At 42.9% G+C, this 24,095-nt stretch overlaps 1 protein-coding gene across 1 annotated transcript in view; it reads right to left on the bottom strand.

Moving 5' to 3' along the window:
* Nucleotides 1-24,095, bottom strand: part of LOC126484672 (sodium channel protein 60E-like) — a 277,274-nt gene that overhangs the window by 216,947 nt on the left and 36,232 nt on the right. The window contains exon 5 of the mRNA XM_050108265.1: nt 23,076-23,217. Within this exon, the coding sequence (XP_049964222.1) occupies nt 23,076-23,217 (142 nt within the window). The remainder of the gene's footprint in view (nt 1-23,075; nt 23,218-24,095) is intronic.

Here is a 24,095-nt window from a genome sequence, read left to right as displayed (position 1 = left end):
CCCTTTGATCTAGCCTTCATCTCTCTACGATGTGGACAGTCGTCAAGATCGACACGTGGATTCGGATTTAAAACTGTAGATCCTCTTTCCCCAGGTGGGTAACGGGTAGATTAGGGTCACGAAAGTCGCCGAGTGGCGTTCGGTCGAAAGATTTACGCTCGGCGATTTAACCTCACGAAAGTATTACCAGAATATCAAAACGAACTGGAAAATGATTTAGATAATCATAATGAGATATCTGCATTGTGGAAAAAATAGCAATTAACTCTGAATAACGAAAGGTGTGAGGTCATCCTCATGAGTACGAAAAGGAATCCATTAAGTTTAGGTTACACGAAAAATCACACAAATTGAAAAGCTGTCAATTCAACTAAATACCTAGGGGTTACAGTTATGAATGACTGAAACTGGACCATCATATATAAAATGTTGTGGGGAAGGGGAATCATAGAATGCGTTTTATTTGTAAAATACTTAGCAGACGCGACAGATCTACTAAAGGGGCTGCTTACACTAAGACTGTCCGCCGTTTCGTGAAGTACTCTTGCGGAGTATGGAATCCTTACCTGATAGGATTGAAGGGAGAAACTTTCGAAGTGAAGCGAAATAATACTGTTCCACCGCTTAGATTATCTGATGTGGCAATGAAGCGCAGTCGACGTGAAAAAAAGGAATCAAGGCTAATAGTGAGAGAGAAGTATTTACAGACATGAATAGAGGCAGATACGATCCGGTCATACGAAATATTCTGCAACTTTGGTGGACAAAGTCGGCCAACCTCAGCAGCTACCTGCAGCAGAATGCTGCATCACCAATATTGCCCAGACATAGCGCAGTATCGTCATGTATTGCAGTCACATTACAGCAATGTTGAGGGCACACTATTTCGACTAGACATTTCCGTTAAATAAGTCTTTAGTAAACGTACTTTAATGTCCATATCGAACAAACGGATCACCATCAATAACATCTACATCTACATCTACACACATACTCCGCAGTCCACCATACGGTGCATGGCGGAGGGTACCTCGTACCAAAACTAGCATCTTCTCTCCCTGTTCCACTCCCAAACAGAACGAGGGAAAAATGACTGCCTATATGCCTCTGTACGAGCACTAATCACTCTTATCTTGTCTTTGAGGTCTTTCCGCGAAATATAAGTTGGCAGCAGTAAAAGTGTACTGCAGTCAGCCTCAAATGCTGGTTCTCTAAATTTCCTCAGTAGCGATTCAAGAAAAGAACGACTCCTTTCCTCCAGAGACTCCCACCCGAGTTCCCGAAGCATTTCCGTAACACTCGCCTGATGATCAAACCTACCAGTAACAAACCTAGCAGCTCGCCTCTGAATTGCTTCTATGTCCTCCCTCAATCCGACCTGATAGGGATCCCAAACGCTCGAGCAGTTCTCAAGAATAGGCCCTATTAGTGTTTTATAAGCGGTCTCCTTTACAGATGAACCACATCTTCCCAAAATTCTACCAATGAACCGAAGACGACTATCCGCCTTCCCCACAACTGCCATTACATGCTTGTCCCACTTCATATCGCTCTGCAATGTTACGCCCAAATATTTAATCGACGTGACTGTGTCAAGCGCTACACTACTAATGGAGTATTCAAACATTACAGGATTATTTTTCCTATTCATCTGTATTAATTTACATTTATCTATACTTAGAGTTATCTGCCATTCTTTACACCAATCACAAATCCTGTCCAAGTCATCTTGTATCCTCCTACAGTCACTCAACGACGACACCTTCCCGTACACCACAGCATCATCAGCAAACAGCCGCACATTGCTATCCACCCCATCCAAAAGATCATTTACGTAGATAGAAAACAACAGCGGACCTACCACACTTCCCTGGGGCACTCCAGATGATACCCTCACCTCCGATGAACACTCACTATCGAGGACAACGTACTGGGTTCTATTACTTAAGAAGTCTTCGTGCCACTCACATATTTGAGAACGTTATACATCCTCGCCAAATGGGACACTGTGGAGAGATTGGGAAATTAATCGATGACACTAACGCAAAGTCGGAATTAGGAATTTTACATTATCACCTCTCCTTCCGCAGTTGGCTAAATACGCTATGTGATCAAAAGTATCCGGATATCCCACAAAACAAACCTTTTTCATATTAGGTGCATTGTGCTGCCACCTACTGCCAGGTACTCCGTATCAGCGACCTCAGTAGTCATCAGACATCGTGAGAGAGCAGAATGGGGCGCTCCGCGGAACTCAACGGACTTCGAACGTGGTCAGGTGATTGGGTGTCACTTCTAAATATCCCTGGGTCCACTGTTTCCGATGTGATAGTGAAGTGAAAACGTGAAGGGACACGTACAGCACAAAATCGTACAGGCCGACCTCGTCTGTTGACCGACAGAGACCGCCGGCAGTTGAAGAGGATCATAATGTGTAATAGGCAGACATCTATCCAGACCATCACACATGAATTTCAAGCTGCATCAGGATCCACTGCAAGTACTATGACAAGCGGGAGGTGAGAAAACTTCGATTTCATGGTCGAGCGGCTGCTCATAAGCCACACATCAAGCCGGTAAATGCCAAACGACGCCTCTGTTTGTGTAAGGAGCGTAAACATTGGACGATTGAACAGTGGAAAAACGTTGTGTGGAAAGAATATCACGGTACACAATGTGGCGATCCGATGGCAGGTTGTGGGTATGGCGAATGCCCGGTGAACATCTGCCAGCGTGTGTAGTGTCAACAGTAAAATTCCGAGGAGGTGGTGTTATGGTGTGGTCGTGTGTTTCATGGAGGGGGTTACACCCCTTGTTGTTTTGTGTGCCACTGTCACAGTACAGGCCTAAATTGATGTTTTAAGCACCTTCTTGCTTCCCACTGTTGAAGAGCAGTTCTGGGATGTCAGGCCTCACCGACCGACATGGATACCTCTCCTCAGTGCCGCACTCTGTGAAGAATGGGCTGCCATTCCCCAAGAAACCTTCTAGCACCTGATTGAGCGTGTGCCTGCGAGAGTGGAACCTGTCATCAAGGCTAAGGGTGGGCCAACATCGTATTGAATTCCAGCATTACCGATGGAGGGTGCCACGAACTTGTAAGTCATTTTCAGCCACGTTTCCGAATACTTTTGAACACACAGCTTACTTGTGGTAAACAGTCGTTTCGCAACCTAAACTCGAAACGTCTACTTCAGAACAGAGTGCCACAATAAAACCGTGTCGGCTCTGCAGTGCAGACGAATATAGCGAAAAATAAACGCTGGCAACAGATGCTTAAAACGCAGAATGGGAAGGAAATTGTGATTCTAAAATATCACAAAATAATTATGATAGAGCAACGTCTATAAATCGATGAAACATTATAAAATATAACTTCCAATAAGTCAGAGAGAGATGAGTAGTTTCATGAAAATTTAGCTGATCATTACGAAAGTGAAACAGGTGCTTAAATGATAATCTCTGTTATCTTAATACATATTTGTGTGTGTGTGTGTGTGTGTGTGTGTGGCAGAGAGAGAGAGAGATTAGAGAGAGAGAGAGAGAGAGAGAGAGAGATCGAGCATTTATTTCAGGTTGCTATGGAAAACAAACATTGTTTCGGTCTGACGCTGAGTTTCTTTGCCCTCGTTCTCGACTGATAGGATGTCTGAGATCGTTCAATCAAGTTCTCTTTCAGGAATTGAACTTCGACCTTATACATGGCGCATTGTCTTCTTCTGAGTGCAGCGAGACAATACCCCCCCCCTCTCTCCCTCTCTCTCTCTCTCTCTCTCTCTCTCTCTGTCTGGGGAAGCAGTAAAGAAGTCTGGCGTTATCGAGCGCAGGTCGCCCTTCTAATGCCTCTGATATCAGATCCTTCTGTCATAAAGGAACGATTGGAAGCTCCACACTTCACCGGAACTCTGCATAGACCTGTTAGGGCATTAGCTCAATGGAAAGAAGCAGCCTCCTTCCAGTCTGATAGCAAGAATTCTGTGACGCGAATTAAGATAAGGAGAAAACATTCTTCTCTTTTCAATTTATGTTCACAACTACTACTTTACAGCAGTTTCTGAAGCAAAGAAAGTAATTAAAAGGATTACCGGTGTGTCAGAGTGTCAACAAGGGCGGTTCATTTCAAAGTCTTCCAAGAACTCTGTCGTTCGTATTTTTGATCGGTCATTTTGACTACATTATTCCTTTTCCTGTAAGTGTTATTAAAGATAGGTGGAAGTGGTGGTCTAGCGGGTAGATAGCTTGACTTGGGCACTGGCGGTCTTGGGTTCCATTCCGCGTAGGGGCGGAGCTTTTCCTCGTTGCGTTCCCTCCAGGAAGGGTCCTGGTCCACTCACCTGTTAACAAACCGGTCATAAAAGGCGATCGAGCAGATGCGCTCGCCACCCTCCCCCTCCTATTGCCGCGGCGAAGAAAGGCTACACTCTCCCTGCAGAGAGGCCAATAGCCTTGTGAAGGGCCTGGAACACGAACCTTATTATTAAAAGTAATCCTGCGTAGCTGCTCATACAAAAAAGATCTCTACGTGCACTATCTGACCGAAAGTATGTGGACGTGTCTTTATAATGCGGAGCTGACGACTAAATGTCACCGTAGGCGGACTCACCGGTATAAAAAACGCGGGGCGTATTGTGTTGTCAGTAGAGACGCAGTAACGTGGACTAGTCTTTTGATGTCACAATTACAACACATGCATCAGGGGTATTTCAACCCTTTTAAAGCTGCCCACGTCGTTGGAAAAATGGAAATGAGCATATGGCATCATTGGCCGGGAGGCTCCATCCGGGGAAGTTCGGCCGGCGAGTGCAGGTCTTATTTCAGTCGCCCCCACATTGTGTGACTCGTATGTCGGTGATGAGGATGAAATGATGATGAGGACAACACAACACCCAGTCCACGCGCGGAGAAAATCCCCAACCCTGTCGGGAATCGAACCCGGCCCGCTGCACAGCAGGCAAGCACGGAACCACCCAGCTAAGCAGGTGGACACGTCGTTGGTGCGACTGTGAAGTGGCAAAGCGATGTAACAACCACAGCTGGACAAAAATGAGGCAGCTATCGTGTACTGACGGACAGGAATCGTCGAGGACTGCAGATGGTGCTTGTAAAAATATAGAATGAAATCTGAGAAATGAATCATTTGTGAGTTCCAAAGTGCTACCAGCTGTACAGCTAGCACAATGACTGTGCCTAAGTTGTTAAATAGAACTGGGTCATAAGCCAAACATATGTGCAGTCAGTGCTAAGCGAGGTTGTGTAAAGAGGGACGTCACTGAATAGTGGACGATTGGAAACGAGTGACTTGGAGTGATGAATCAACCTATGGCAATCCGATGGAAGGGTTCGGGTTTGGGGAATGCCTGGAGATCGTTGTCTGTCATCGTGTATGGTGCCACCAATGAAATACGGAGGAGGTGGTGTTGTTATGCTATCGGGCTGTTGTTCGTATTTAGGGCGTGGTCTCCCTATTGCGCTTAAAAAACTCTAAATGTGGAAGGATATCAACACGTTTTACAGTACTGCGTACAGCGTGCAATAGAGAAACATTTCGTAAATAATGATTATTTGTATCAGCATTACATTGCGCCCTCTTATCAAGGAGCACCTGGGAGGCAATGGTCTGTGGACAATACTGAGCGAGGTGGCGCAGTGGTTAGCACACTGGACTTTCATTCGGGAGGGCGACGGTTCAAAACCCTCTCCGGCCATCCTGATTTAGGTTTACTATGATTTCCCTAAATCTTTTCAGGCAAATACTAGGATAGTTACTTTGAAAGGGCAAGGTCGACCTCCTTCCCTAATCCGTTGGGAGCGATGACCTCGCTATTTGGTTCCCGCCCCCAAATCAACCAAACAACCAGTGGACAATGATATTCCTGAAATATAATTGCCTGCACACAGTTCCTACCCGAACATCTTTAAGATGAATTAGAACGTAGACTTTGCTCCAGACCCCAGGGGCCAACCTTGTGAGGTTTCGGCTCTCGAGGCAGAACCGGCGGGATCAGGGATTTTCTCCTTCCTCGAGACGAATGGGTGTTTGTGTTGTCCTCATCATTTCGTCATCATTCATGGAACTGGCGAGACTGAGCAAAGGTTGGGAATTTGTACGGACGCTGATAACCGCGCAGCTGCCAAATTTCATCATCATCCTAACCATTGAGGCTAAATGGGCTGCCGTTCTTCCAGAGACATTCAGATACCTCACTGAAAGTGTCCCCAGCACAGTTAAAGCCGCCGTATAGCCGAAGGGTGGGCACTCTCCGCATTAATGCCCACTAACAGGTGCGGGGATACTTTTTGACCAGATGTACTTCCGTCTACTCTGGGAGGATGTTCTACCTCTGATTAATCGCACTGCTGATTCAACGTCCTTTACCTAACTACTTTCCATATGGTGATGATTCTACTTCCGTAGCAGAATTCGTTAACCCACACCTACGCAATAGTAGTGGGTTTGCAGGTATCTGGGGCGAGTCCTGGATTGGCCGGCAAGAGGAGATGGTGGCGTAAAGTTCCCGAGCATCAGACTTTGAGTCTATGTTCTGGATTATATTCCAGACATCTCCGCAGGGTCTCGTGGAGTGAGCGCATGTGACACTAATGGTCTGTCTGTCGGATGAGGACATTAAGCCCTGCGTTTCTTTTGCTCTTATTCGAGAGGAGTAATCTATGTGCCAGAACCCATATTTCGCTCTCTCCCTTTTCTCGTCATCATACAACACAAACATGACACCACACTATACGCACACCCATTACAATCAGCTTCACTTAACACATGCACTTCAAGACAGAACTGTCACATACCGCGAGGAAAGGTGCCATTGTGCTCTTTGGAATAAAACCACTTGCGATTACAGGAAATGTATTCGCAATTGCGATTATGATGGAACTTCAGCTATTAATCTACTGGTGAGAGTGAAAATTTGTGCCGGACCGGGAATCGTCTTCGGATTTCCCACTTTACGTTAGCGGTCGCTTTAACCGCCTGGGTCATCCGATCACGCCTCCAGCACCGACCTAAACTTTGTAAGACCATAGCTCCAATGCTCTGATTTATTTTGCCTTTTTGTTTTATTTAATGTTACATCGCTGAGTTTCTGTAAATGTTGTTGGATTGAATCGATACCATGAGAGTCGTTATCCTTTTCTGTGGAAAAAACTTTGATGTCACGGTTTGATTCTATGCAATGTAGTGCATCTATCATTTAAACTCTTTGTCTCATTTGGACGGAAAAAAACTTAATGTATATAATTGTAATTTCTGTGTGAATAATTTTTCGAAGAATTGTCAATATTCGCAAATGTTCTGTTTTAATTAATATGTTTGGTTGCTGTTGTGTAAACTGCTGACCTTTACTTAGGGTTCTGAGTTATTTTTGTATGTAAAAGGTGGTGTGGTTCCCCTCGGGAACAGAACTGAGTAGCGCGGGCAAATTGTGGTTGGCATGGATAGAAGAGGTAGATTGAGAGTCAGTCGGGGACGAGCTACCAAACTGTCAACTGCTCATGTAAAAGTTGTGTATTGTGCTAGTGCCGAGAGAGGGTTTTCGTGCCACTTTCCAATGTCTCGGATGGACGGATAAAGAGCTGGAACTACTCTGGAATTGGTATCTACGTATTATCGCCATCAAGAAATGACAGGGTCCAGCATTTCCGCGTGCTAATCCACCCACCGACATCCACTCGCCACCACGTTGCGCAGTCACTGAAAAAGGAACCAAGGAATTGTAAATATGCAATGTGAAGGATCAGCTCGTTGAATGCTTTAGTGTGCGCAAATATATGGTAACTTATACTCGAACTCTAATACCTACCTTGATTTTTTATCCCTAGTCACACGACCACTTAGGGTCCTTCCCATGACAAACATGCTTACCGAGTGTCCATATTGTGAAAATAGGAAAGCCCAGTGTTTTACTAATTAATGCCACTTGAAGATAGTAAAAAGAAAGTTAAAGTTTATGTAGCGGAACTGAGTTATATAGTAAATGATGCTTGTTGAAAATAATATTTCTATTAAAACTGTTTATTAATATTTTGTTGCCAACTTCTAAAGTGAATGTTCTCCAAACTGTAGTTTATAGAGTTTTGTAAATTAAATGATCGCAGTGCAGCCTGTTGAAAATCACCCAAAGGTGAGCTATTGTCTTATAACCACGTCAATTTGTGTTCTACTGCAGTAAAAGCTGAGAACTATTATTGTTGAAAGTTACATGTTCATGCTTGATAAGGGCTTGTTTGTCTAGTGTATTGAAAGTGTGTTTAATTTGCTCTGTTACAGTGGTCAAGATTAAGGTGCCCCCTCCATTGAAAGTAGTTCAAATACACAAAGTTACTTAATTATAGAAATTTTCAATTACTCTTGCTATTCAAGTGAAATTCTGTATAATATTGGGTTCCTCTTGTGTATTAAAAGTGCATATTAAAGGTGTAACAGGATCAACAGTTTGTCTATTGTGCTCATGCTAGATAACGATTAATAGAAAGACCACTATCTATGAAAACAATAGTGTGTTTCGTTATCTGTTATATTTATGCAAATAGTTTGTTCTGATCTGTTAGCTCGAACCTTAACATGTACATACTGTATTAAGGTGCCAGAGTTCATTGCACTCGCGTGTGGCTAAGTATAGGTTGTGATTGTTCGTTAAAGTTATTCATACCTATTTTCTCCAACAAGAATGTCAGTCATTCTCATGCCTAATTAGGGTGGCGACCGTTTTCTTTATTCTTTGAACTGTGTAGATAGGTAAAATATTGTTTATTACCGTTTAAATATTTACGTAATTCTGACTTTCAAGAGCGTGCCGAGACCACAAATTTCAGGCATTACTTCTCACCACGGACAACGCACTGGCCGACAACCTTCACTTGACGACCGACAGCAGCGGCGCTTGCGTAGAGCTGTAAGTGCTAATGGACAAGCAACACTGCGTGAAACAACCATAGAAGTCACCGTAGCACGTAAGACGAACGTATTCGTTTAAATAGTGCATCGAAATTTGGCATTAATGGGCTATGGTAGCAGACAACCGACGCAAGTGCCTTTGCTAACGGCACGACGTCGCTTGCAGCACCTCTTCTGAGCGCGTGACCATGTCGGTTGGACTCTAGGCGACTGGAGAACCGTGTCCTGGTCAGTTCCGATTTCAGTTGGTAAGACCTGATGGTAGGGTTCGAGTGTGGCGCAGACACCACGGAGCCATGCGCCAAAGTTGTCAACAGGCACTGTGCAAGCTGGTGTTGGCTCCACAACGGTGTGGGCTGTTCTTACGTGGGATGGATTTGGTCCAATTGAACCAATCATAGACTAAATGGTGAAGTTCGGCCACTTGGAGACCACTGTTCCCAAACAACGGTGGAACTCTTACGGATGACAATGTGCCGAATCACTGGACCATAACTGTTCGCGATTAGACTGAAGAACATTCTGGACAGATCGGGTGAATGAACTGGCCACCCAGATCGCCCACATGACCCCCATCGAACATTTATGGGACATAAATCGTGCACCGGCAACACTTTTGCAACTATGGACGGCTATAGAGGCACCGTGGCTCAATGTTTCTACAGGGGACTTATAAAGACTTGTTGAGTCCATACGACGCAGAGTTATTGCACTACACCGGGCAAAATAAGGTTCGACACGATATGAGGAGGTATGCCATGACTTTTGTCACTTCAGTGTACTTTTAAAACACGTGGATAAACGAATTTTGCTTTCACATTACAGACCGTCACCATTCCTTTCCCTACCCACAGTGTGGGAGGGATAAATTAGTGACGGGCAACCGTCATGTAATTAGCTAGTAATTTTTTAAGAGAGATACGTTTCTTAACAAATAAAAAATTATCCTTTGTTGCTGATTTGTCGTCAAGCAAGGCTTGTCGCCCAGGACCTTATATACCATGTAAAGTTGAACTAAAGTGTTTCATTCACGTCAGTGCTTCAGCGGGAAACTTTACGAGGGCAAAATACGACGTCGGGCCTTCTCATTAAGTCCTCTCCGCTACGGCCCGACATTACACCGGCGATAACATTAATCCAGGATGTACCACGCACACGATGCTAAGGAGGGTGCAAAGCTCCCTTGATAGTTCGTGGAATGCTTGCTAACTTATCACTAATATGCTGTTATAGTTCTCAGATATCTAACACGCCTCCATATCTATACGTACGGTAATTTCCAGCGTTGTACGATTTATGAGAAGAAAGTATTCAGCACTTCTTTTTTTTATTTTCTTGCATCACAACATGATGAACGTTACCTGTAGGCATGCTTGTGTATCTTGGACCGCACCTTATTTAGATGCATAAGAGACTATAGCCTCTGAGAAGGCAATAAAGAGAAGCCGGAAAGCTTTATGTTTCTCTAACTACCGCTATGAACAGCGCAATAACGCGTGATGTGATTCGCTGTGCTGGGAGTTTCCGGGTATTACGAGTCCGGCCGTCTACGCTGAAAACACGATTAGGAGTTGTGCCTTATACTCTCTCTCTGCCTTAGTCCAGACGCCCATTCCTGGACGATATGTTACAATTCCAGCACCGAAAACAAGGAAAAAATTTCTGTATGTAGGCTTGTGTCTTACGAAGACATAATAGCACGGGGCCAAGGATAAGATAAAAAGAGCCACCCGGGAAGAAAATACACGCGAATGCAGCCTAACTTCTTTGGGCAGTTAGTTTATTGCACACAGGAGGTCGTCGTAGACAGATCGGCGTTCACATTTACTGAATAAACTACTGATACACAAGGGCAAAGCCATTTTTCTTAGCTGCAAAATACTGACGCAAATTTTATTAGGTTGGTGTATAAGTTTGGAGCGTTTTCCATAATTTCAATAAACACAGCAATAAGCGTAACAGAAACTTTAGTCATCAAGGATATGTTCTCATTAACTATTTACTGCAAAAAGGTGGGAATTTAAGGAGATGGGACCTGGATAAACTGACTAAACCAGAGGTTGTACAGAGTTTCAGGGAGAGCATAAGGGAATAATTGACAGGAATTGGGGGAAAGAAATACAGTTGAAGAAGAATGCGTAGCTTTGAGGAATGAAATAGTGAGGGCAGCAGAGGATCAAGTAGGTAAAAAGACAAAAGCTACTAGAAATCCTTGGATAACAGAAGAGATACTGAATTTAATTGATGAAAGGAGAAAATACAAAAATGCAGTAAGTGAAGCAGGCAAAAAGGAATACAAACGTCTCAAAAATGAGATCGACAGGAAGTGCAAAATGGCTAAGCAGGGATGGCTAGAGGACAAATGTAACGATGTAGAGGCTTATCTCACGAGGAGTAAGATGGATACTGCCTACAGGAAAATTAAAGAGACCTTTGGAGAAAAGAGAACCACTTGCATGAATACCAAGGGCTCAGATGGAAACCCAGTTCTAAGCAAAGAAGGGAAAGCAGAAAGGTGGAAGGAGTATATAGAGGGTCTATACAAGGGCGATGTGCTTGAGGACAATATTATGGAAATGGAAGAGGATGTAGATGAAGATGAAATGGGAGATACGATACTGCGTGAAGAGTCTGACAGAGCACTGAAAGACCTGAGTCGAAACAAGGCCCCCGGAGTAGACAACATTCCATTAGTACTACTGACGGCCTTGGGAGAGCCAGTCATGACAAAACTCTACCATCTGGTGAGCAAGATGTATGAGACAGCCGAAATACCCTCAGACTTCAAGAAGAATAGAATAATTCCAATCCCAAAGAAAGCAGGTGTTGACAGATGTGAAAATTACCGAACTATCAGTTTAATAAGTCACAGCTGCAAAATACTAACGCGAATTCTTTACAGACGAATGGAAAAACTGGTAGAAGTGGACCTCGGGGAAGATCAGTTTGGATTCCGTAGAAATGTTGGAACACGTGAGGCAATACTGACCCTACGACTTATCTTAGAAGAAAGATTAAGGAAAGGCAAACCTATGTTTCTAGCATTTGTAGACTTAGAGAAAGCTTTTGACAGTGTTGACTGGAATACTCTCTTTCAAATTCTGAAGGCGGCAGGGGTAAAATACAGGGAGCGAAAGGCTATTTACAATTTGTACAGAAACCAGATGGCAGTTATAAGAGTCGAGGAACATGAAAGGGAAGCAGTGGTTGGGAAGGGAGTAAGACAGGGTTGTAGCCTCTCACCGATGCTATTCAATCTGTATATTGAGCAAGCAGTAAAGGAAACAAAAGAAAAGTTCGGAGTAGATATTAAAATCCATGGAGAAGAAATAAAAACTTTGAGGTTCGTCGATGACATTGTAATTCTGTCAGAGACAGCAAAGGACTTGGAAGAGCAGTTGAACGGAATGGACAGTGTCTTGAATGGAGGATATAACATGAACATCAACAAAAGCAAAATGAGGATAATGGAATGTAGTCGAATTAAGTCGGGTGATGCTGAGGGAATTAGAGTAGGAAATGAGACACTTAAAGTAGTAAAGGAATTTTGCTATTTTGGGGAGCAAAATAACTGATGATGGTCGAAGAAGAGAGGATATAAAATGTTGACTGGAAATGGCAAGGAAAGTGATTGTGAAGAAGAGAAATTTGTTAACATCGAGTATAGATTTAAGTATTTGTATGGCGTGTGGCCATGTATGGAAGTGAAACATGGGCGATAAATATTTTAGACAAGAAGAGAATAGAAGCTTTTGAAATGTGGTGCTACAGAAGAATGCTGAAGATTGGATGGGTAGATCACATAACTAATGAGGAGGTATTGAATAGAACTGGGGAGGAGATTGTGGCACAACTTGACTAGAAGAAGGGATCGGTTGGTAGGACATGTTCTGAGACATCAAGGGATTACCAATTTAGTACTGGAGGGCAGCGTAGAGGGTAAAAATCGTAGAGGGAGACCAAGAGATGAATACACTAAGAAGATTCAGAAGGATGTAGGTTGCAGTAGGTACTGGGAGATTAAGCTTGCACAGGATAGAGTAGCATGGAGAGCTGCATCAAAGCAGTCTCAGGACTGAAGACCACAACAACAACAACGACAACAACAACAACTATTTAGAACAGTCTGCCAACGCTGGGTTTACCTTTCGATTCCACGACTGTAGGAATCAGGTGATTTTGAGGCGAGGAGCTCGTCGACCCATGTTCCGAGCGCGTTTTCACCAGAAAGGAAGTTTCTTGACGGTTGTTCCATAGAGAGCGGGAAGGGTGAACATTTGAGATCAGGTGAGTAAGATGGGTGCGGAACGACTTCCCAACTCATCTCCTGTATACGGTTTTTTCTCGGTCTAGCAGGATGCGGGCTGGCGTTACCGTGGAGTAGCATCACCCCGCGCAGCCTTCCTGGTCATTTTTTTTGCACAGCGTCTGCAAGACAACTCAGTTGTTCAGAATTAATGTGTGCAGTGATGGCCAGACCTCGGAGAAGCAATTCGTATCACACCACACACTCGCTGTGATGCATAACATTATCTTTTGTGGATGCGCGCGGATTCGTACGGGGAGTTGCTGCTTTCTTTGGGCTCAACCATTCCTTTCATTTCCATACATTAGCATAAAGACACCGTATCTCATCACCAGTAATGATACGGGACAGGAATGGTCGGTGTTGTTCACGAGCCAATTCATGACGAGCAAGCAGAGATGCACATATAGCAACCCACTGATTTCTGTGATTTTGGCTTAGAGCATGCGGTACTCATACACCCGATTTTTGAACCTTCCCCATTGCATGCAAATGTCGCACGGTGTTGGAATGATCACAGTTCATCACATCCGCCAGTTCTCTGTTACACTGACGTGGATCATCGTGGATTAATGCGTTTAAAAGATCTTTATCAAACCCCGGAAGTCTTCCTGAACGTGAAGAGTCACTAATATCAAAACGATCCTCATTAAGACGATAAGCCCTTTTCTTTCCATGCTCTGTCCACTGGAACTAACCTCATACACGGCGAAAACGTTTCTGCCTACCTCCGCTGCTGTCACCCCTTTATTGAATTCAAACAACAGAATACGTCGGCAATGTTGCGATGTCTCCACTTCGCGCCCCATTTTCTAGCGTCGACAGCTTCAGTATCTCCGAATGGCAAAATGACAATATGTAATTTCGAATAGCAACAGTGAACTACGAATAAAAATGACAATTAATAAATGAACCCAAACCAACCGGATACCAATTCGCAAAACAAAAACGCTACGAACTTATGCACCAGCCTAATACACAGAATAACGGAAAAACTGGTAGAAGCGGACCTCGGTGAAGATAATTTTGGGCTCCGGAAAAATGAAGGAACGTGCGACGCCATACCGATCCTAAGATTTATCTCAGGAGATGAACTGAAGAAAAGCAAACCTACGTTCATAGCATTTGTAGATTCAGAGAAAGTTTTCAATAACGTTGACTGGAATACGAGTTTTTAAATTGTGAAGGTAGAGGAAAAATATAGCAAGTAAAAAAATAATTGCAACTCCTAAAGAAACGAGACTGCAGTTGCATTCAGACACGAAGGCATGAGAATGGAGTGAGACAGAATTGTAGGCTCTCCCCAATGCTATTGTGTTAGGAAAGCAAGGAGAAATTTGGAAACAGAACTGAAGTTGAGTGATAAGAAATAAAAAGTTTATGGTTTCAAAAAAATGGTTCTGAGCACTATGGGACTTAACATCTGAGGTCATCAGTCCCCTAGAACTTAGAACTACTTAAACCTAACTAACCTAAGGACATCACACACATCCATGCCGGAGGCAGGATTCGAACCTGCGACCGTAGCGGTAGCGCGGTTCCAGACTGAAGCGGCTCGAACCGCTCGGCCACATCGGCCGGCGTTTATGGTTTGTCAGTGGCATTATAATTCTATCATAGGTGACAAATGACTTGGAAGAGCAGTTGAGCGGAATGGATAGTGTCTTTGAAGAGAGGTTATGAGAAGAATTTTAACAAAAGTAAAAGAAGGGTAATACAATATACTTTGAATTAAATAATGCCGATGATGGCGTTAGAGATTAGGAAATGAGACACTAAACGTAATACACAGCCGAAAAAAAAGTTAGCACACCTCGGAAGAAGACGCCGATTTTGACCCGATGACGGCATATGCCACCTGGAGGATAACAGATGTACTGGTAACGGTTCCAACGTCGTCCGCCAGCAGATAGCGTAGTGACATAGTTACCACAGTTGTGTCTACCCTTTCAATAGGGAATGCTCGCAGCCATAAGGCTCAGTGTGGTGGGTGCAAACGTGTGAAGCAAGAACGAAACCACGCCACGTGCCACAGAGACGCACTCGTGCTTCTTACAGCCAAGTGAGCGAGTTTGAAAGGGTCCATACTGTGGCCTTCCCAGTGGCGGAATCGACGTTTCGGATAATTGTTACACAAACTGGAGGTGCTGCGTTAGCTGTGCAACGATGCTGGTATCATGGGCACAAGAGCATTCTCACATCCGTAGACGAGGTTCTGAACGTACACACAGCATAAACGCTCTCCAGGATTGTCATATTGAAAAAGCAGCAGTGGCAAATCGTACAGTTACCACAGCACAAAAAACAGGGCTTTCGAGCCCAGAAGTGTCAACACTGTTGCAGACTGGGTACTAGCAGCGGGACTATTGGCGTGTACACCGCTAGCCCGACTTCCACTCAGGCCACAGCACCGACGTGCACGGCTCGACTGGTGGCGTCAGAAGATCGCTTCGAAGATGGCCTGGCGCGCCGTGGTCTTCACCGATGAAAACACATTCTGCCTGCATGTAAGTGATGGTCGTTTGCACGCACGACGTAGATCTGGTGAGCGCTCCCTCATAGAGTGCATTCCTCTGATACACACTGGCCCCAACCCACATCTTATGGCTTAGGGTGCAATAAGCTACGTGTCTCGTTCACCTTTGGCTTTTCTGGAGGGAACGCTAACTAGCTCTCGGTACGTGCGGAATATCATTAGATCTGTTCTTTTGCGTTCTTGCAACAGGAATGACACGTTGTTCCTACAGGATAACGCTCGCCCAAACACTGCTCGTGAAACCCAACGTCCTCTGCAAGACGTGCAGCTTCTTCCCCGGTGTTGTGTACATAGTTCCGCGTAGTCAGCGCGTACACAACTTTCCCATTAGAGCGCGCCCTGCTAAGCACAACAGCGCAGGCGCAGCGCTCGTCCGTCTCCGCTCTATGAGATGGCGCTGCCTTAAAGACGGACCAAATTCTGCTTCCGCCGATCCGCAAAAATGGCTCTGAGCACTATGCGACTTAACTTCTGAGGTCATCAGTCGCCTAGAACTTAGAACTACTTAAACCTAACTAACCTAAGGACATCACACACATCCATGCCCGAGGCAGGATTTAAACCTGCGACCATAGCGGTCGCTCGGCTCCAGACTGTAGCGCCTAGAACCGCACGGCCACTCCGGCCGGCCCGCCGATCCGCCTATTAATATGTAACGCATCCAATGAGATTGCTGCTAACGTAGAACCTTTTCTCCTCGCAGATCACACTCGCGCAGTGATACCTGAACGCACGAGGTATTATAACAAGTGTACAGACCTCCGATTAGTCAGTCTGCATTAGTCTGAACGGATCTGCATTTGTCTGCATCAGTCTGTATTTGTCTGTACCAGTCTATAGTCAAGTTTCAGTCTGCACCTAATAACATTACCATATTCCTGTACATAGCCATGAAGATAAATGAATAGACACTTTGTCAAGTATCAGAGATATGTGAGAATAAGATTAACGTACCAAGACCAAAGGAACTTCAGATTGTCAATTGTAAATAGCATCCAGAACCAAGTTACGTAATATCTATGCTTGTTATTATTTTAATAAATGTGTGTGAAAATTAATCAAGTTGTGTTTAAAGCTGGTCACCGTCAATATGCTACTCTAAGCGTGCAAGTAGCACTTCTATTGTCTGACCTAAGGGCAGAAGATAAACACACCACGATAAGACCACGAGACATACTTCGTTAGAGCGACAAGTCAAATAATCTGATGGTGTGTGTACCGAAGGTCTTACAGTACGCACACCACACCCAGCAAGCACGATCTCCGGACTTGTCTCCTGTCGAGCATGAGGGGTATATGGTGGGATGAGAAGTGACTCGTGTGACTCGTCAACCAACAGCTCTTATGGAACTTCGTGAACAGGTCGAGCAGGTGTGGAATAACGTATCCGAGTACAGTATTTGCCATGTGCACTACCGACTGGATGCCACAGTCAGGTCCTGCGTTGCCGTCCGTGGAGACTACACCATGTACTAACATGGGTGTTTCAGCATGGGTTGATACATATGCAGTACCCCAGAAACGCTTTTGCTATTGACCTGTAAATGTAATCATTTCATATACTCCATATGCGCCGTTCCTACATTAAATCTTGAGTGAATCAGAAACCTATAAAAGGGTGTACTAATTTTTTCCCACTAGTGTACTTGTTTTTTGCCACTTGGGCAGAAAAGTAACTTATGATGGTAGAAGCAGAAAGTGCACAGTTTAAAATAGCAAGGAAAGCGTTTCTGAAAAAAATCTAAAATTGTTAACATCCAGTATATCGATTTAAGTATTAGGAAGTCTTTTCTGAAGGTGTTTGTATGGAGTGTAGTTATGTATGGAAGTGTAGCATGGAGAATAAGTAGTTAACACAAGAAGAAAATAGAAGCTTTTGAAATGTGGGGCTGGAAAAGAATGTTTAAATTAGATGAACAGATCCAATAACTAAAGTGTAATTACTGATTCGAATCAATTTTGTTACAAGGAGTAGTCTGAATATTCGAACCAAGTTAGGAAATTACACTAACAAGCACGATGCCCCAATAATCTCTGGTGGTAGACTAATTTACACGATTTCGGTACAGACTGTAAATTCTGATAGCTAAATGCAGAATACCTCCATGATATTAACCTAATGACTGCTGAACACAAACCGCAAATTACATGGTGTTCATGAAACTTGTAACATGATGTTTACATTATGGTAGCTATATAGACACTCGCTGAGTCCTCGCACGCCACGCCTATTTATTGGCGTGTGTAAAATCATAAATTACATTTTGCTGAACTATAGGCTCATTATATTTTAGATAGTAATACAAAAGTAATGAAAATTAAAAAAGAACGGATACAGAACACTTAGTGACTTAACACTGTTTAACTAATATCCGTTTAACTAAAATGTAGCATAAATAATAGGTTCTAGTCCATTGATTTGAAGTTACATAGCGATTCCCAAATCCCGCCAAAGAGTTTCGAGAAAAAGAAATTTTGTATTTTGAATAATTAATAAACTAACTCGTTATTTTAACGAAAGTAGGAATTTTTGGAATAAGAGAAATCGGGACTGTAAATCTATAGTAACAAACTTGGAAAATAATCACAATCTAAAATTGGAACTTATTGGTACACGAAAAGTTTGAATACGAATGCTTTTTAATGTAAGAAGTTTTCGAAAAGAATAAAACGATTGTTAAAAAAGGGGGCAAGAGTTTTCTAATGAGCTATTTCGATTAAGAAACACACATTTTGCTTAAGGAAAGTTTCGTCTTCTGGTTTTCATGTGTCTTACGTGATGAGTATTCCTTTAAATTTTTGAGTAAGAAGTAAACCTACTATTACATACCGTCAACAGACTGAAAGCTATCCTGTGAATAATAAGTTTTACTGAAATATTGAATGAGTAGGAAATTAGCTATTTCGTACAGCTATTGTATATTTATTACCAATGAAAAAATATCAGAAAAGAAAAAAAAAATAATTTTGACGTCAGGAGTGATATAATAACAAGTAATATAGTCCCACATTCCTTAGTTAAGTGTCTATGTTGAGGTCGTTAGAGACGGAGGACAAACTCGGATAGGGAAAGGAAATCCATAGTGAACCATTTGAATGAAACTGTAACTTCTTTTGCCTTATGCAGTTTAAAGGAACTACAAAAACCTAAATCTGGATGGTCCTCCATTGACCATCCTCCCGATGCGTATTCTGATAGTTATGCTTTGATGCATAGAAGATTGGAACATTGTGGTGTGCGTACTGTAAGACCTTTGGTACACAAACCATCAGATTATTTGACTTGTCGCTCTAACGAAGTAGGCGAGTGTCAGCAATATGTCTCATGGTCCTATCGTGGCGTCTTTATCTTCTGCCATTAGGTCAGACGATAGAAATGCCACTTGCACACTTAGAGTAGCACATTGACGATGACCAACTTTAAACACAACTTGATTAATTTTCACACACATTTATTAAAATAATAAGAAGCATAGAAATTACTTAATTTGATTCTGGATGCTGTTTACAATTGACAATCTGAAGTTCCTTTGGTCTTGGTACGTTAATCTTATTCTCACATATCTCTGATACCTGACAAAGTGTCTGTATGTTTATCTTCATGGCTATGTACAGGAATATGATAATCTTATTAGGCACAGACTGAAACTTGACTATAGATTGGTACAGACTAATGCAGGCTGGTACAGGCTGGTGCAGAAAAATGCAGAGTGATGCAGACTAACGTAGACTGAGTAATCGGAGGTCTGTACTCTCGTTACAATACCTCGAGCATTCAGGTATCACTGCGCGAGTGTGATCCGCGAGGAGAAAAGGTTCTACATTAGCAACAATCTCATTGGCTGCATTACACGTTAATACGCGGATCGGCGGAAGCAGAATTTGGTCCGTCTCTAAGACAGCGCCATCTCGTAGTGCGGAGACGGACGAGCGCTGCGCCTGCGCTGTTGTGCTTAGCGGGGCGCGCTCCAGTGGGAAAGTTGTGTACGCGTTGACTACGCGGAATTATGTACACAACAAACATTAATATGTGAAGCACATCTTCTTCATATTGACCGTCCTAGTGGCTCAGATGGCGTCCGATGACTGTGGACGAAGATCAATAAAATGTCGAACTCAGGAGGGAACAAGTATGGAGGTTAATGTTGCAACACCCTGACTTTTCGAATAAAGTGGTATCTCTATGAGCGGACATAGTATTATACACACCAACTAAGTCAACACTGGGGGCAGTGGCTGATGGGGGCGACCGTAAAGGCATTTCTCATTTACAGTCGCTCCCATCAACCATCGCGCAAATATTACGGTACACGACGCCGTGGAATCCTGATATAGGTAAAGAAAACAGTAAATAAATTTTTAACGAATTCATAATGATTTTACCTGACACAGCGAAGATTTATATTTTATGAATAGAAGTCCGGCAGTCATCTGTACTTTGGTTTTTATTATCCACGCGTATTTCGGAGCGAAAGGTCCATAATCAGTGTTTACAAGTTTCACTTGAACTTTCTCGCTCTCTTAGAGATTTAACAGCCCATATGATAAACGTTCGCCTGCATCAGTTTGTTGTAGTGATATATTTGCAATGAAAATCAAACTACGTAGAGGAATTTCACCAGGGACTGACAGTGAAAAAGATATTCACAACATGCCGATGTGACTGCTTCACCATGTAACACTTTAGCTAGATTCCGTTTATCCCTTAACACTGTGGAACAATGATGGCCCGACTCAGTTAGTCCTATTGCGAATTTTCTGACTTACCGAGCGATAAATCTCAACAGGCTTCACTTAATGATCAAGACAATAAATCGGCGATTGACTTTATATAGGGCCAGATTCAATAACATAACATCTGCGCGGTCAAATGTAACTGATGATATGTGTGGGTATTCTATGTAGGCAGCAGGCGCTTCCCTGATTCCGTTACACGCAAGTCGTAAACGCTCTAACAATAACTCTCAGTCAACTTGGCAACAGGTTGCGCTGCAACTTTCATTAACTTCTCACGTTTGGCTGTGACTCGCCGCTAGTTAATCCTTAGCCCCAATGGTTTGTGCCTGAAACAACCACTTTAACAATTTCTTTTTGAAGCAGCAATGCCTTTCGCATGAAATCATTGGTGTATTGCAAGACAGAGACTTCTAGCGGCAGACTGATGTGCTTCTACGAACGTAGTGCATTGTAGCAGTCAGTCGACGCGGAAATTGTGCTCTGTAATTGTAGGAGAGTCTGACATGCAGTTCTTTTAATAGTGGCCATATTGAGGAGGTCATTGGTAGTGAAAGTAAATATATGTAAATTAACGTAAGGTAAATTTGGGTACGTACTACTGCTTTTATGAGTATTATGGAATTGAAAACACTGGGGCAGAATCTAGTTCTGATACAAAATTTATTAAATTTTAAATTCATTTTTGCTTGTTATTTAGGACTATAATTCGTTTTTGGCTTTATGAGTTCATGGACGTTTAGAGATGTGCAATTTTGTTTACGAAAAATGTGAATTTGCCTACAAGTACGAGTGGTTGAAGTCTGTATATCTCAGTGGTTCGATAGTGAAACAACATCCTTACAAGGGAACCTCCCTATCGCACCCCCTCCCACTCCCCCCACCCCCTCCCCCGCCCTCAGATTTAGATATAAGTTGGCACAGTGGATAGGCCTCGAAAAACTGAACACAGAGCAGTCGAGAAAACAGGAAGAAGTTATGTGAAACTATGAAAAAAAAGCAAAATATACAAACTGAGTGGTCCATGTGTAATATAAACAACATAAAGGATAGTGTTAGTGTGAGCTAAGGAGCGCCGTGATCCCGTGGTTAGCGTGAGCAGCTGCGGAACGAGAAGTCCTTGGTTCAAGTCTTCCCTCGAGTGAAAAGTTTACTTTCTTTATTTTCGCATAGTTATGATCTGTCCGTTCGTTCATTTACGTCTCTGTTCACTGTAATAAGTTTAGTGTCTGTGTTTTGCGACCGCACCGCAAAACCGTGCGATTAGTAGACGAAAGGATGTGCCTCTCCAATGGGAACCGAAAACATTTGATCGCAAGGTCATAGGTCAACCGATTCCTCACAGGAAAACACGTCTGATATATTCTATACGCCACAGGTGACGGCATGTGCGTCACATGACAGGAATATGTTGTCGACCCACCTAACTTGTACACTTGGCGAATGGGTAAAAGGATTCTTCTACCTTGCCCGATTTAGGTTTTCTTGTGGATGTGATAATCACTCCCAGAAAAGTGATGAAAACATAAGAGTTTGTCACGTAAACTGAAAACAAAAAATTAAACTTTTCACTCGAGGGAAGACTTGAACGAAGAACCTCTCGTTCCGCAGCTGCTCACGCTAACCACGGGACCACAGCGCTCCAGAGATTAGACTGTCCTTGATGTTGCCTATATTGTGCATGGACTAAGTTTGTATATTTTGCTTATTTTTTCATAGTTCCACACAACTTCTTCCTGTTTTATCGATTGATATGTGTTCAGTTTTTCAAGGCCTATCCACTGTGCCAACTTATAACTAAATCTGAGGGGGGTGGGATGGGGAGGTTCCCTTGTTAGCACAACTTATTGCCAATTTTTCATGTTATATTCATTGCTTACTACGATAATAAAGATTAATTTCATGAAGAATTTTCAATTTATACTCCAAAATGCTACGGCATCCTTAAAACCAATTGTCTGTTTACTTTTTGCCAATTTCGTCTAGTATTAAGTACTTACTATGACAATAAAGGTTAATTATGTAAAAAAATTAAAATTATATTTTTTCACAGCGTTTGTGCTCAAGAATTAAAACTAGCTACATTCATGCCACTACTGCAGATCTACCCGAGCACCGAGTGTGACACTTTCAAGAGGCGTCGAGCGCAATTAACATCAGTACAATCAACGACGAGAGACCACAGTCGACAAAGGCTTAGCAACAGGTTAGTAAAGCAACAGACGGGGGTCGTTAAACCATAAGCTTCTCTTCTCTTCCATTTACTACCAATTTTTGCAAACTGCTGCTGCACGTAGTTATACTACAAATAACAATGCTAAATAAGCTTAAATCAGTCAAAACCTAATTATAATATCGATGGAACATTAACTATCAAGTAAAATAGTAATCCAAACGTTATTGCTACTACAGCTACATCGATATTAATATAATAATTCACTGTAGTAAGCAAAAATCTTTTTGACGTTGACATTCACAACCACGACCTCTGATCCAGTATGGATAAAATCAATCTTTAGTAAGCCATAACTAAATAACATATTTCTTAACACTTTAGAACGTCTGTTTTACGTGATATTGGTCTACCTTACCATATTATATACATTCTCCCAGTAGTCCAGTGTAATGAGCTGAAATGTTGTGAGCATGGACCAGAGGAAGTTGTCGAAACTCGTGTAACCATGGTTAGGGTTTTCGCCGACTTGAACACAGAAGTATCCTGTCGGACAGTGCCTGAAAAAGCAGAATACAAATGGATTCAGACGTTAGATCACATATATCATTGGATATTGTTAAAAATGTTATTTTGTGTAAGCGAGTATTAGGAAATTAAACATTCTCGTACACTTTTGATTATTTTTTTCCCTGAGTTTGGATTAGTAAAATTATTTAAAAAATGTTCAAATGTGTGTGAATTCCTAGGGACCAAACCACTGAGGTCATCGGTCCCTAGACTTACACACTACTTACACTAACTTATGCTAAGAACCACAGACCCGCCCATGCCCGAGAGAGGACTCGAACCTCCGGCGAGAGGGGGAAAATTATTTCAAAAGGCTTAGTGTTCGTGTTAAAAACCTGGAAAAGCATTCGAACTGTTTCACTGAAGCAAAGGAGACTTACCTTCCATGATAAGCGCAAACATTACTGTGCAACACTTATGCCGCGTCCTACGGAAACGACAGAAGCGACCGACAGCGCGCGACAGCTTCAGGCGACAAAACGCAACCGCAGGTATAGTTACGGAAGTGTCCTACGTGAGCGACATCTGTGTCGCAGCCTGTCTCCAGCTACAACTGGCGACGTTTGAATTCAGACGTGTTTGGATCTTGTCGCTGCAGCACGCGCGACACAGAGCGACAGCCACGTGTGATCTCGGCAGAGCAGTGGAGCGGACGCGACGGCAGCTACGAAATAGTTATCATCCGGTTTTAAGAAAACTACTTTGTGAAAAAATTTGATTATTCTGCATCTTACAGCTTGATATCTTTAAACGATAAAGGTCTGAATTTGCAGAGGTAAAATCACACTGCGTAGACTTTCCTTATAGTTCATTTAAGGCCATACATTATTGCGTATGAAATGTAACCAATGTGTCTAAATTGGAGATA

Source organism: Schistocerca serialis, chromosome 6, assembly GCF_023864345.2.
Source record: "Schistocerca serialis cubense isolate TAMUIC-IGC-003099 chromosome 6, iqSchSeri2.2, whole genome shotgun sequence".
In the NCBI taxonomy this organism is placed as follows: Eukaryota; Metazoa; Arthropoda; class Insecta; order Orthoptera; family Acrididae; genus Schistocerca; species Schistocerca serialis.
The sequence above is the reverse complement of the archived record's forward strand: the minus strand, read 5'-3'. Positions and strand labels throughout refer to the sequence as shown.